General features: G+C 42.7%; 1 protein-coding gene across 1 annotated transcript in view; it reads left to right on the top strand.

The window, feature by feature from the left end:
* The first annotated feature begins 6,431 nt into the window (after positions 1–6,431).
* The window catches only part of kcnn3 (potassium intermediate/small conductance calcium-activated channel, subfamily N, member 3), a 150,053-nt gene continuing 142,978 nt past the window's right edge, over positions 6,432–13,506 (top strand). Inside the window, exon 1 of the mRNA XM_070551185.1 lies at positions 6,432–6,689. Within this exon, the coding sequence (XP_070407286.1) occupies positions 6,676–6,689 (14 nt within the window). The 5' untranslated portion in view covers positions 6,432–6,675. The remainder of the gene's footprint in view (positions 6,690–13,506) is intronic.

Here is a 13,506-nt window from a genome sequence, read left to right as displayed (position 1 = left end):
CGGTGGGAGGAACCTGGAGAACCCACGCATGCACAGGGAGAACATGCAAACTCCATGCAGAAAGATCCCAGGCCGGGAAGCGAACCCAGGACCTTGCTGCAAGGCAACAGCTCTAACCACTGCGCAGCAGAAGAAGAGTTATGATAAAGAGAAACACAATCACTACGTAAAGTTAAAAACAATACGACAGGCGTTTATAATAATGTGGACATAATGTTCATGTTTGGGGTTTTTATCTCAAGTTTTGGTCGTTATTGTTCTTAATGCTTCCAGAGGCAAAATCAGAACCCTACGTTGTGTTTTAGGTGTGTTTTTTGTGATTTCAGGAATTGTGTAACATAAAAAAGGCAACAAGGAAAATAAAAATTCTCTCTATATATTAATGAATTACTTAGCCGTGAGCTATCTCCTTTTGCTAATGAAAATCTTAACATGTGGTCTGAAGTTTGAGATGAAGCAGCTTAGTCTGTTTCATCAACTCGCCGCTTTCCCTTTTCACTGAGACCGGCCCCGTCTAGAGCAACACAATCAGTATAAAATACCAGGCAGGCCAGCTCTGAGTGATGAAAACTATTCAAGCAGCCGCAGCGTGTTCCTAACAAGGAACGTATTTGCTTTTTGATCACATTGGGCAAGAAGAGGAGCAGCCTCTGTGAACACTTAAGTCAGAAAAGGCAGAGAGACGAGTTTACTGAGACCAACCCTCCATCTCACACACACACACGCGCGCACATGCACACACACATGCACGTGCACACGCACGCACACACACACACACACACACCTTTTATTGAAATGCAGTTGCCTGTTTGAAAAAATCTTTCTACCTTTACTTCTGTCTGCTTCTAACTGCAGAAAACTAGCACAGGTAGATATTCTGATTTAGTATAAACATGTAACGTTTCTGCTGTTTGCTCAGTTTTATTCCTCCACTTGTATTCAATGGCGCCGCCAAGGGGTGACCAAGGATGGCCATGGCCCCCCCCCCTAGAAAATTGCTGCCCCCCCCCAGGAAAAGCCAGTGTTAATAAATCATATTAATGTTCACTCAAACCATAAATTTATCTCATTTATTCAAGACATAAGAGTAAAATGAAATATAATAATACAATTAATGAGTAAAGAAAGAATCAGAATTAAAAAAAACACACGTTTCTGCTGCTCAACATTTGAAAAAGTTTTTATCTCCATAGTTTTTTGCGAACACAGCAACAGGTGCATTAAACAAAAAAATTAATACATTTTAAAATAACCTTTGAAATAACTGAAATGTATTTTTCTGAAATGTTTGTGTTTGTAAAATTTAAGTTATATGTTTTGGATGTGTACTTTTTTTTAAATAATAAAAACAAATAAAGGAGCAATGCAATACATCGTTAAAGGACCAATTTGGTGTGCCACCCCAAAAATTTCTTTGGCCCCATCTGGCCACCCCTATCAAAATTTTCTGGAGGCGCCCCTGCTTGTATTAAACTAAAGGCTAAAATGAATAGATTTTGATTTTGACACATTATAGAAATCTGACTCTATTGTAAAACCACAGTGAAATGATCGCTCGGTGATGTAGCTCAAATCTAATGAAAGTTCTTTAATGTTGAGTAAAACCTTTGTTCCGAAGTGTGAAAAACAGACAAAATCCAATAGGAGACGGGAAGCCGACTCTGGAATTCTGCAGACATCTCAGAGGTACACAAATACCACAGATATATAAACTTTAATATTGTGCTGATGTGTAAATAAAGTAAAAAGTTCCTCTAAGAATCAACGTCCCCTCTGCTGTTTCTTTAGGATGGATCTAAGGATGTAAACAGCACACAGACCTAAAAAACCTTTAAACTAATGTTTGTCTACTTTTTTGCATTATCTCTGTATTTTTCTCTCTCTGGTAAAACTGGGCCATAACTGAGCGACTGACAGAGAACCGACGGTTAAATCAGGCCATGAAGCAGGCGTAAAGTCATGAAAACAAAGAGTAAGGTCATGCAGGTGAAGCTTAAAAATGCTGAATTGGTGTCAGTAATTCAACTTAGACTGAGAGACCATTTAAAGCAACACTGAACAGTTTCGTGCTGCTCCGCCCTACTGGTTCAAAGTGGAATTACAACTGTCATAAACAACTGCAGCAGCCTGCTGTAGCTAGCGCTAACAATTAGCTAACGCTAACATGAGCCAACTGAAACTATATAAACCATGAACAAAAGTATTAATTACAAGTCCATTAGCAACAAAGCCAGGTCACCATCAGTCCATGATTTTTGTAGCCTCCTTTTAGCTCACTCAAACTAACGAAGACCGTATTTTTGCCATTTTGCATTTGATTGATGTTGTTTTTTGTTCCACTTTAACCATTTTTCTATTTGTGGTAAGTTTGTGTCTCATTTGGATCATTTTACCTCCTTTAAAGGTTTCAGATGTCTTGAAGAATTCTGTTTCTTCTTTTTTTTTTGTCCACCTGTAAAAGCAGGGGATAATATTTCCGAGCGTGCGTGAGAAAACGTCTCGTGAACCACAACGATGAGTTTGATTAGACTAGGAGAGTAATCCTACAACTGACTGACAAATATTCTGAATTAATTATTTAATTAATTATTATCGGACCTTGACATAATTTCTGTTCAACACAGGTGAGTGACCCTTTATTTGTAATCTCATGTTGTATTCTGGCATTGCGTTCATATAAAATTGCAACTCTAATGTGAAGCTTTGTGTTTGTGTTTTTCTTTAAAGGGACATATTGTGCAAAACTGACCTTTTTCATCATTTTGAGCACATGGGGCTCGACTGCCTCTAGAGACACTCCAAACTTAAAATCCATCTGGCCATTTCCTGTCAGTGTTTGGTTTTAGATATGATGTGCCTAAAACAAGCCGATTCAAAATGTCCCTGTTTGTGATGTCACATAGAACCCCTCTCACCTCTCCAGGCAGCAGCAGCAGCGGTTTTACTCTTAGTCCCTCCCAGATTTCAGAACTTCTCAGCCTATAGCAGCCTGAGCAGAGATGGGTGGGCGTGGCCAGCTCCAGCTTGACTTCTTAAAGCAACATCGTCCTGAAACGGCTCATTCTGGAAGGTGCTGAAACCGTCAAAACTAAAGCTGCTTTGTGTGAAAGGAATTTAGTGCAAATAGCACCATTAACATGTTTTTCAGACTATAGAACTGATATAATTTAAGGATGAAAAGTCCTAATAAGTCCTTTATTATTGCTCAAAGTCAGATTGTGTGTATCATAGCAAACAGCTGCAGCTATTTAATATATATGATATATAAACTCCTATTTAAAGTAGGATTCATGTTGTTGTTAGTATTTACACATTCAGCATATGAATACGACCATCATAATGACACTTAGTCTGAGTGAAATGGTGTTTTCTCTACTCATTTGGATGTCTGGTTTTGGACTTTGCAGAACGTTGTGAGAGTCTGTTAGAAGCAGCTGCCAGAGTGAGACCACAAAGCTGCAGATGCAGCACAACAGCACTCTTGGTCAAACCTAAGAGCATCGAATCAAACCCTGAAAGCCTCGTGTTGGATTTCATTCTAAAGAGTGCAGAAGTAGCTGCTGTAACAAAGAACCAATGATTTGAGTGGTTCTTCTCGTCCAAAAAAAAAAAAACAACAACTTTGTCATCGGGGATGTGGGTGTGATCGAGGTAGAAGATTTCCTCCATCTTCCTGCCAACTAAAAAGAGAGAATGAAGGCGAGTCACCTGCGCTGCAGCTGTGAGACGGTCCGCCCTGCAGCCCGTTTTTACTCGTCCTGTGTGTGAAAGTGTCAGGAACAGTCTGTATGAGAGGAAATCCGGCCGCGTCTCAAGTCTGCTGACTGGCGTTTTTATTCCAGACAGCTGACACAAACACCAGTCCATCAGCATCGCCACTCCACCGTCGTGCTGACGCTGTAGAGCTGTAGTTGTCCTCTGAACTATCAGAAACACCACAGCTGCACACGCACATAACCAGCCAGCCGCTCGGTCGGGGGTGACGGCGCTCCCTGTAATGGCACCATGTATCGCATCTTAAACCCCCGAAACTGAGATTATTTCCTGATGTAACTCCTGGCCAACGCTGGGTTTAATAAACGTGTGTCAACATGCCTCGTGTGCACGGGTTTGCACGCCAGAGCGTGCGCCAGTCTTTTCATTAAAAGGGCGCAGTTGTTTGGAGGCGCGATCTTCTGCACTGATTGCTCGCTGCTTAAATGGGAGAACAGATGCATTACCACAGCTTTCTGCAAGCTCTTCCATTTACTCCACACCTCCTCCTCCCTTGTACCTTTCACCCCCTGCAGTTCGCCGCTCTCTGGATTTGATTAGACTCTCTCAGGCAGACGGAGAGCTGTTTGCCGTGCAGAAATCCGTCTGCATGTGCAGCCGCGGGTTTCACACGGTGGGCTTGGACTCGATAGCTTCCGGGCCTCTTGTGCAGTCTGAGCCATTAGGACACATCGGAGGCGGCACAGGGCAGCAATTAGGTCACGTCTGATCGAGGGAGACCAGCCCCGAGGTCGATTAGGAAGACTAACAATGCACTCACTCGTCACTTTTCTGACGTTTCTCATAAATGCAGCCACTGAAAGGAAATTGTGTCAGCGAAAGAGATAAAAGCTGAAGACATGGAACAGTCCCATTTCGCTGGTTCCTCTTCTCATAAAAATAACATGTTTCAGCAAAAAAAGAAATGGAATGCATTCCAATGTGTTCCCAAACAAAAGTAGCATCTTGAGAAAGTTCTGGGTCGGCCCTGGGACCTCCTCCAACTGTAGCAAATCTCCAGAACTGACTCCTATTGATGAGGAGGAGCAGCAGCTCTACTACAAGCTCCTCCTCCTCCTCACCGCATCTCTAAGCATGAGCACGGCCACCCTGCGGACAAATCCCATCACACCTGCCTGAACTCTAAAAATTCTTACATTTTAAAATCAATGTTTTGTATATAAATTATTTTTAATCTACATTACTACAAATTAGTGTCATGACTCGAGGTAAGTGTCCAACCCAGGACATGCAGAATCAACTGGTCGAGTTAAAGAAAAGCTCTTTATTTGTGAAACGGGAACAGAAGTAGCACTGGGAAGTCCAGTGGGGAGTGAGCTGCACAGCTCTCGTCCATGTAGCGTTCGTGGTGAACGAGGGGAGGTGGGGAAGCCGAGGTGAGCGCCGGGCAGAGGACGAGCGGTCCGGGATGGGTGAGGTAGCAGAGAGGGTCCAGACGAGAACAATGGAGGAGGATGGGACGTGGTACAGGTGATCCGGAGTTCGAGCGGCGAGGGTGAGGCAGGGTGTGTAGAGATCCCGAGAGAGGCAAACAAACACTAGACGTGAGGGTAATCCAAAAGCAGTCCAAGTTCAAAATCCAAATATTCCAGACGAGTCAAAGCGAACAAACAAGTAAGGAGTACGCATGGACGTAATTTCACTTTAGAAGTGGGGGGGACACGGAGTGGGGAGGGGGGAGGGGGGTGGATCTTTACAGTATGCTCTAATGGGAAACAGGCTTCAACACAAACGGTTGTTTTCTGCTTGGTCCTAGAGCTCAACTAGTGTCAATTTAATATAACGTAATGATGTTTATGGATGGTAAAAAGTGCAGGGGTCAAACCTTGACTTTGGAAAAAGTGGGGGGGACATGTCCCCCCCAAAAATTACGTCCATGGGCGTACGAGTGGCTGGGGCTACCTAAACTGGAGCAAACATCCGGCGTAGTGAGGCGTCTCCATCCTCCTTTTATATCCGAGTTCCTGATTGGGAATCTTGTGCAGCTGCAGCCCCCTCCGCTCCTCACCTGTGGGTGATCAGCTCAGAGACGGTTAGGTTGATGGAGGAGCGCTCACCTCGGCTCGGGAACATGACAGTTAGATTATCTTTACTCAGAATTATTGAAACATATTAGGTAGAAATGTCTCTAAGAAATCATAGAAACAACTTTAAAATAAAAATAAAAACTTGTTGTTTGAAACAGTCAGACTAGAGAGATTTGTTATTATGCAACAAACATTAGATGTTTTTGCACATTTACAGTGAGCCTTGAATAAATCCTGATTTTACATCAAACAATAAGAAACTAATTAATTTCACAGTTTTTGCAGGGTTTTATTATTTTATTTTACATTTTTGTTTTGTTGTTGTTGTTTCAGGAGAGCCCAGGAACAAATGTTGTTCCACTATTTTGTCAGAAATCAGTAAGTTTTCTCTCTCTCTCTGATGCCGAACACTTTTATTCCTAATTATGCCGTTCGTACAACAAGTCCCACTAATTGGCCCAAACGAATGACAATGGGAGCACCCTGATGCATCATCACAATACAGAGAGCTTCCAGTTGAGAATCACTATTTGTTTATATTTTTCTGTTAGTAATCATGGACTTTATTCTAAAATAAAAACTCTTGTGAGAATAAAACACTTGGATTGGAATATTTGAGCCTTTGGTTGTTCTCACGGATGAAAACGGGGATCTGTGAACTGGTTTTGGTGGTGTTTCCTTCACACTCAGGCCCGCCCACGCCTGCTCAGCCCTCCGTCTGCTACCTGATTACATTTACCTCACCTGTTCTCACTTCAGCCCTGTTGATTTCACACCAACCTTCTCTGCCAGATTTGCTCAGACAACTTTGTGTTGTTTGGGGTTTTGGTTACGGTTCGGCATCTACTTGTTTGATGCCAACGTCCTCAGGAAAATGAGTTTTAGATGGTAAGTAAACTTCTGAGCTACATAAAAAGTTAGATTGTGATTTTTTTAGCTCATTTTTGCTAAAAAAAAGTGTGCATTTCTATTATTTCCAGCCGATCGAGGATGTTTTGTTTTAATTTTCATTCAAATAAATGGAGCAGAGATGAAGATTTAAGTTTTTCCACCACTTATAGACACGTCCACATTTTCAGTCACTACGTGACTTATCATCTGGCTAAACTCCTCTTCGGTCCTTCTTGTGAAATCTCTAACAACGTGAATCTGAAACAGCTCCGTGAAACATTCCTGACTTCCGGCTACGTGATGCATGATGGAAATGTGTTGTGATGTCTATCTTCTGCTTTAGGTTACAGTTGAATCACTTTCTTTCTCTGGAGCCTCCTTGTCCAAATGTTCACGTCTCCTCGGCCCGATGCTCATTACTCTCTCCCTTCATTTCCTCTCCCACCCGCCTGCTCATTGCTTCACTGAGAAGTTTTATAAGATTTCTACAATGCCATTTCCTGTGTTTATGCTTTGATGCAGCTTTAAACTGGGAAGGGAGATGACAAAGGCAGATAGATCAGCCGGAATGAGAGCTCATCTGTATACTACAGCGTCGGCATGGCAACTGGCAGCCCTTTTTGTGTTCTGCATTATTCACTTTCTCCCTCACATATTTCTCCCATTCACATTTCTCGTGGCGTTCTGTTTTCCAACTGTTCCGTCCAGCGTGCTGATCATTCCTCCTCGTCCCTCTGCTTCCTTTACTTGGAGCTTTCTGCCTCCTCTCTCTGACCGCTAACCTGGACGACATTAAGACTTGTGAAAATAGACAGTGTGTCTTGACACCATTTCTATTTTCTGTCACTTCCAATCCCCCCCCCCCCCCCCCCCCCCGGGCTTCCTGCACACCTTTTTCCACTTACTCCACTTCACTGTGTTGTCCAACTCTGTCTCTCCACGTTTTCCCACCTGTATTCCGGCGGAACGTTTAGGGAGGAGGGCTGCTGCTGAAGGTCAGCAAAGATTGTTAATCTTGTGTTTATTATGTTCTAGATTATTAAACCCAACTTGGTCCTTGTTCTGGTTTTCTAAAACCCGGTGTTAGAAACCTTGGTGTGTTTTTAGACGGTTTTTTTAATCTTCACAGACAGGTGAGTGCAGTGGTCCAATCAGGTTTTTATCATTTAAGGCAGATAGCAAAGGTGAAGCCATACCTTCCTGCTAATGTCCTCAAACATGTCATCCACCTGTTCCTGTCCTGCCGATTGGACTACTGCAGCTCCCTGTATTCTGGCCTGGACCAGTCCTCCCCACACCGACTTCAGCTGGTCCAAAATGCAGCGGCCCGCTTGCTGACTGGAACCAGCAAGTGGGATCACATAACCCCGGTTCTGGATTCTCTCCATTGGTTTCCTGTCTCTTACAGGATCTGTTTAAAAATTTTAATTTTGTTTTTAAATCCCTTCACGGCCTGGCCCCAGTTTATATCTCTGAGCTGCTGTCCGCCTACGTCCCTGCCAGAACCATGAGGTCCAGCTCCCAAGCTCTTTTAACAGTTCCAAAAACCCGCCACAAGACTCGCGGCGACCGAGCTTTCTCTGTGGTTGGGCCCAAACTGTGGAACAAGCTACCTGTCGACATCAGGACCACACAGAATCTAGAGCAGGGGTGTCAAACTCATTTTAGCTCAGGGGCCACATTGAGGGAAATCTAGTCCCAAGTGGGCCGGACCGGTAAATTAAAAACAACTTCAGATTGTTTCCTTTGTTTTAATACAATCAATATAAAACAAGGCTGGAGCCTGAGGACAGTGTATCCAAAATGGTACAAGTACAACACCTGAAGTGTACTTGAAAATTTGGAGAAAAAAAAAAAATAAAATAAACATTCCTTAGTGATTCAAAGAGCTTACAGATCACATGGCTGGATCAGTTTCATGCAGCACTTATTATTTTACTTTACATCTTTTAGCTTTCACCAGCACATCAATATCAGAAGTCACATCCTTCGTGGCGGCCAACTTCAGGATGTGATTCAAGTTCTTGTGTGAGCCTTGAGCGCAGCTTTGTTTTATTTATACTCATTACAGAGAAAACTTGCTCACAAAGATGCGTTTATTTTCACTCTACATTGTAAAGTATGAAAATAAAGTTTACACAACCATCTCGCGGGCCGGATTTAACCTGTTTGCGGGCCGGATCCGGCCCGCGGGCCATATGTTTGACACCCCTGATCTAGAACGTTTTAAATCCCTCATTGAGATGCATATTTTTGATTTGGCTTTTAATGCAGGCTGACTTGAGCATCTTAAAGAGCAAGTCACCCCCAAATCACTTTTTTTTTTTGCTGATAAACTATATAAAGGAGTGTCTAATCATGCTACAGACACGTGTCGTCAATAATTTGGCAGTTCAGTGCATCTTGGTTAAAATTCAAATATTCTGCCTAAAACTGACAGTGTTGCGTCGTCGTTAGGGAAAAATTCTGCACTGTATTTGACTTTAAATCTGCCACCGCTATTGGCTAAGAGGTATGCTATGATGTCATCTGGTATATTATGATGTCATAATGCCATTGTGAGCCTGTGTGTGTGTGTATTTGTTAGCGGCTCCGCCCTCTCTGTCTGCCAAGCAACAGCATGTGTTGCATTTTTCAAACATGAAGGGGGAGTGAAGTAAGTCTATTGTAGGGGGTGACTTGCTCTTTAATAGTTTTTAACAGTTTTTATTATAGATTTTAACTGTTGTGTCCTCATCTTGTTTTAGGTTTTTATTGTTGATTTGTTTTACCTTGTGCAGCGCTTTGGTGTAGCTTTGCTGCTGTAAATGCGCTCTGTAAATGAAACTGACCTTGACCAGTTTAATGAGTGAAAACTGGTGAGGCTGAGTTGACAAAGTTAAATTCAATCAATGTTTTTCTGATGGGTAAATACTGAAGAGACTCGTCATTTCTCTGTGTACATGTTTATTTATCATTTTAATTTAAAAATTGCACAACATTCGTCTCTGATGGATTATGTAGTGACAGTCTTTTATGTAGCAATTAATACATATTGATTATGACCAATAAGATGTGATGATTCCATACAAATATGAAATATCAACCTGATTACCATACCAAGTTTATTTATAAAGCACGTTCAAAAACAGCATGACAGCTGACCAAGGTGCTGTGCAGTAGTAATACAAAGGAAAAACCATGTGGCGTCATGAATGTCCTGTTTATGACCTAGAGGTCATGATCTGCTGTGTCTGCTCGAGCAGAGACATAAAGTCTCTGACAGGCTAATCTACATGAGATAGTGGCCAAGGTCTTTCATGCACTCTGCTCATCTGAACTGCTTCACCTCTGTCAGCGAAGACAAGAACTCTTTTGATAATCAACAACTTTGTTATTACCAATAATAATGTGAGCCCAATGTTCAATCAGTCTGTGAAATAACAATGTTATTACTTGAGATTATAATCCTGTGATCAGTAGTATTTTACAAGTTATTATAATCCTGGACATTTGCACTAGACACTAAAGACACGTAATGCTAAAGTCACACGACACATTTCCTTTTGTCTGATCCAATCAGAACCTTCATTTCTGGGGGTGGGCGTGGTTATCTGTGGTGTTTGTATAAACCCTCTTTTGCATGTCAAATTCTGATTCGCCAGTAAACCAAAGTATGACAATTATAAAAACTATCCCACGCCACCTTTTCTTTAGTTCAAGTGTTCTAGAGAAGTCTCGGACCGGCCACCCGGACTTCCTCTTCAGCCAAAAGAACCTCGACAAGCTGGATAAAATCTGTTGCAAGTTACACCTGACCGCAACGGTTCCTTCAGAATAAAAGCTGAACCTCACGACCCCTTCAGGGTCACGGAGATGCCAGTGATGACCTGTCGTGACTAGTTTGGTCGACACCGCTGCTTTTCTATCGGCTTCGGCTTGTTTAAATTATGTAGAAATAAATTTCTTAACTATTTTAAACCTGACTCTCTCTCTTTCCTCGGAGGTAATACGAAGTGTCGCTTAATCCGTGTCATGGTCTGCATCTGCCCCCTCCTTCATGTGCCTCCTGGTGTCCTCCATCCCTCTCTAGATTCCCTTTTGTGTCTTATAGCGGCCTCATGTGTCCTTTGTCTGCGTCTCATTTATGTGTTTTCTGTTTGTACCATTCGATCATCCCCATCCCCTCCAGTTGTAGCTCCAGCCTCTTTGTCCCTAGCTCTGTGTGTGTGTGTGTGTGTGTGTGTGTGTGTGTGTGTGTGTGTGTGTGTGTGTGTGTGTCCATTCCCCAATTCAGTGTGTGTGAGTGTATTTGGGTGTGATTGTGTGTGTGTGTGTGAGTACTTCCCTCAGTCTTTTAGTTCAGTTTTGTGTTTTTCTGCCCTCCTTTGGTTCTGCTTCCCCATTTGTATAATTGTTGTCACTTGTCTTCCTTCCAGCCCTCACTCCACACACCTGCTTCCTGTTTCCCTAATTGTTCCTCCCAGTCTATTTAAGCCCTGTCTTGTCTCTGTGTTGTTGTCGGTCCATTGTATTTCTTGGTCAGCGTTGTTTTGTCTCCAGTCTTTAGTCACTAGTCTCAGTCTTTAGTTCTCTGCTCAGAAGGTGAGCTTTTGGATTTTTGTCCTAGTTTAGTTATTTGGTTTTTGCCTTCGCCCCCTTGGATTTTTGGTTCTCCTCCTAAATAAAGGATTTCTACTTTATACCAACTCCTGCCTCGTGTCATCCTGGGTTACTGCATTTTGGGTCCTAACAACCTCCTCCTTGCTCTCAACGTGACAATCCCTGCAATAAAAAGTTCTGATCTTCTGGTTAAAATATTCAAAGATCCATCAGATATTTCATATTTCTATGGAATGTCGCATTTTATGGTTCATAAGTAAGATGTAAACTACCCATCCTTTACAACCCCAAGATAAAAATCATATAGGAGATAAAAGGAATAACCCAAAAATGTAAAAGAAACTTACTAGAGTAAAAAACAGAGTCACAATAAAAACATAAAAACAATAAAAGCTTGGTCATTGCTCAAAAGCTAAATGATAGAAGTAGGCCTTCAGTACAGACTTGAATCGACCCAGTGACGGGGTCTGTCGAACACTAAGGGGGAGAGCATTCCAAAGTTTAGGAGCAGCGAACGCAAAGGCCCGCTCCCCACGAGATTTATACCTCATTTTTGGGATGCACAAAAGCAAATGATCTGCTGATCTCAGGTTTCTGGGTGGAGGATAAGGCTTAAGCAGTTCTGACAGATAAGCAGGGGCTTGACCATTCAGGGTGTTGTAAACAACGGTTAAAACCTTAAACTGGATACGATATTTAACAGGCAGCCAGTGCAAGCGTGCAAGGACGGGTGAAATGTGACAGCGTCTAGAGGTGTTCGTCAGAAATCTAGCCGCTGCATTCTGTACTCTCTGAAGATGCTCAATAGCTGAGACACTGACACCAATAAGAACTGAGTTGGCATAGTCTGAACGTGAGGTGACGAAGGCGTGAACGACAGACTCCAGATGTGGTCGTTTTGACTATTGACTTTAAACGTGAGATGCGACGTAGTTGAAGAAAACAAAACCTGACTGTAGTGTTAATTTGTGAACTCACTGACAGATCAGAGTTAAGTTTCACTCCCAGACCGGTTACACAAGATTTCACATTTAAAAACGGTAGAGGGGAGTCACCAGGTGCATGCTTTGGATTGATTGGATTAAAAAGAATGGCGTCGGTCTTGTTTTCATTAAGGCGAAGGAAGTTCTCCGACAGCCAGCCTCTAACTGCAGTAACACAGTGATTGATCTTTGAATGTTTAATCAGAAGATTCTGGGGTTCTTTGCTTCTTCAGGGACCATAAACACACTTCGTATTAATTCAGACAGAGTGAGTAGATCGTTTCTAAAATTAATTTAATTATTTTTCCTAAACCAATAATGTATGCATGACAAGATATGAATAATGAGAGGTGGTGTGGTGGAAGCTAGATGTTGTGTATGTAGTTTTTTGTATCTGAGAGAAATTGTGAACTCTGGGTGTAAAAGAATTCGTTGTTTGTTATAAACTAGAGTTGTTTATTAAAAACAACATCAGACGCAATCTCTCGTGCCAAGTCTACGCACCCTTGGCGTGGAGGTTCTCGTTCAATCCGGGGGGTCGATGGTCAATGCCGGTGGAGTGAACTTTGATATAAAGAACCCGTAGGCAGCTCCGATAGGACCCGTCCAGTCTGAGATTCCTTGAGGTGAAGACAGGAAGCTGGAATGCTAATTCGCGTCTAAGGGGCTCGACACACGGGAGGCGACAAATGACCGCGATCAGCGAAATTTGTCGCTGTCGCTTTTATTACCTGACACACCGGAGGCGACCCGCGGCAGCGGCCAGCGGCAAAGCCGTCTACGCGTTCTGTTCCATGGAGAAATCGAAACTTCCGTTGCTTGGCTGCGTCAGGTTGGAGGGAATTAAGGTTATTTAAGCGGTTCAGAGTTAAAAAAGCGGTAGATATGATGTTTCACAAGGTGCTGCTAGAGTTATGTGAAATCTTACTTCTGATTTTACTATAAAACATAATAATAATCAACTTCTCCTCCATGTTTGCTCGGAGGTGTACGGAGCATCCTGTCCGCTCATTGGTCAGTGAATGAAACCTCCGTTGATTGGTCCTCGTCCGAGCGACAGCGTTGAAAAGTTGAAAATATTTCAACTTTCTGTGATCACGTCGCTGGGTCGCCTGTGCACGACACGTGCACGAGCGCAAAATTTCACACGCACGATTTTCGCGTTTCGCTTGGTAGGAGGGAGACCCGCGATTATCGCTTTGTCGCCCATGTCTCATTGAAAATGAATG

Source organism: Nothobranchius furzeri, chromosome 5, assembly GCF_043380555.1.
Source record: "Nothobranchius furzeri strain GRZ-AD chromosome 5, NfurGRZ-RIMD1, whole genome shotgun sequence".
NCBI classification, from domain to species: Eukaryota; Metazoa; Chordata; class Actinopteri; order Cyprinodontiformes; family Nothobranchiidae; genus Nothobranchius; species Nothobranchius furzeri.
The sequence above is the reverse complement of the archived record's forward strand: the minus strand, read 5'-3'. Positions and strand labels throughout refer to the sequence as shown.